Here is a 1,358-nt window from a genome sequence, read left to right as displayed (position 1 = left end):
ATTTTACTAACTTTTTCAAAGAACCAGCTTTGGAGTTATTGATTTTCCTCAATTATTTGTACGTTTTCTATTTCACTGGTTTCTGCTCTTCGTTTCCTAGTCACTGATCCCTATCTTCCCTTCCAGCCTTTTATTTTCAGCCTGTCTTTGTTTCTGTATTAAATTTATTTCTCCAGACAGCCTGCAGTTGGGTCTTACCTTTTTATGCAGTATGGCTTTTGGTTTAAATGTTTAGAACCCTTCCATCTAATGTAATTATTGATGTCGTTGGGTTTAAATCGACCACCTCACTATTCGTTTTATATTTGTCCCATCTTTACCTGTGTTCCATTTCCCCTTTCCATTTACTCTTAGCTAATTAGCTATCTCTTCGTGATATTTAAAGTGTTTTCTTTAGGGTTCGTAGTGTGAATTTTTAGCTTATCATAGTCTACCCTCAAATAATATTGTCCTATCACGTATAGGAACCTTATAATCGTAGATTTCCACTTACCTCTCCCATCCTTTGTACTGTTGTTGTTTTACTTACACGTATGTTTTAAACTCTGTAACACATTGCTTCTTTTAAATTTATGCAGTGACTATGTTTTAAAGAAGTTCAAACATGAGGCTATAACATGATAAGAATAGCTCAAGAAAATTAACAACTTACATGTCAATTTCCCTTACAAGAATGTATTCAAAAGTCCCAACAAAATATCAGCTAATGAAATTCAACGGTTTATTTTTGTAAATTCACTCTGATCACTTAGAGTTTAATGCAGAAATCCAAGGACGGCTCAGCATTCCACTTTCACTTTCAGGGGGTTTAACCCAGCCAACCACGGTGCTCTTAAAATGGACAAGGACTTAATGCTCCAGACCTGGGAGACCCCGTAAGCCCTCTCATTCATTCATCCACATGTTTGCCAAGCATCTGCTTTGTGCCAGGCAATGTGGTTGGAGCTCAAGGTTCAAAGATGGAGAAGATGGTATCTCTGCTCTCCTGCGGCTCTCAGTTACCAGGGAGGGAAACATAAACTGAATGCCATTCTTAGAAACCACTATAGTTGAGATAAAATATGGGTTGTGGTTGGGGCACAAAACAGGGAATGACCTGCTCCTGGCCATAGGCCTTCTCTCCGGGCTGGAAGGGTTGCCACCCAGGGAATGCTGCTGCTCTTGCCAACGTGCCCCAGCTCCTTCTGCCCCGTGGTTTCCAGTCACTAGTCACTCCAGTGCCCCACCCTTCCCTCAGAAATAATTCTCCGCAGAGATAATTTACAAAGAAAGGTCAGGGCACATAAATTCCATCAAAGGAAAAAGGACAACTTCACTGTACCCCTGTTGAAGCTCCAGCCCCTCTAGCCTGCCCCTCC

At 41.0% G+C, this 1,358-nt stretch overlaps 1 protein-coding gene across 1 annotated transcript in view; it reads left to right on the top strand.

Annotated features, from left to right (window-relative positions):
* Positions 1 to 837: 837 nt before the first annotated feature.
* MAPK8IP2 (mitogen-activated protein kinase 8 interacting protein 2) overlaps positions 838 to 1,358 on the top strand; it is an 11,105-nt gene continuing 10,584 nt past the window's right edge. Inside the window, exon 1 of the mRNA XM_025051036.1 lies at positions 838 to 875. Within this exon, the coding sequence (XP_024906804.1) occupies positions 838 to 875 (38 nt within the window). The remainder of the gene's footprint in view (positions 876 to 1,358) is intronic.

The sequence above is a fragment of the Pteropus alecto genome, unplaced genomic scaffold (assembly GCF_000325575.1).
Source record: "Pteropus alecto unplaced genomic scaffold, ASM32557v1 scaffold118, whole genome shotgun sequence".
Lineage (NCBI taxonomy): Eukaryota > Metazoa > Chordata > Mammalia > Chiroptera > Pteropodidae > Pteropus > Pteropus alecto.
The sequence above is the reverse complement of the archived record's forward strand: the minus strand, read 5'-3'. Positions and strand labels throughout refer to the sequence as shown.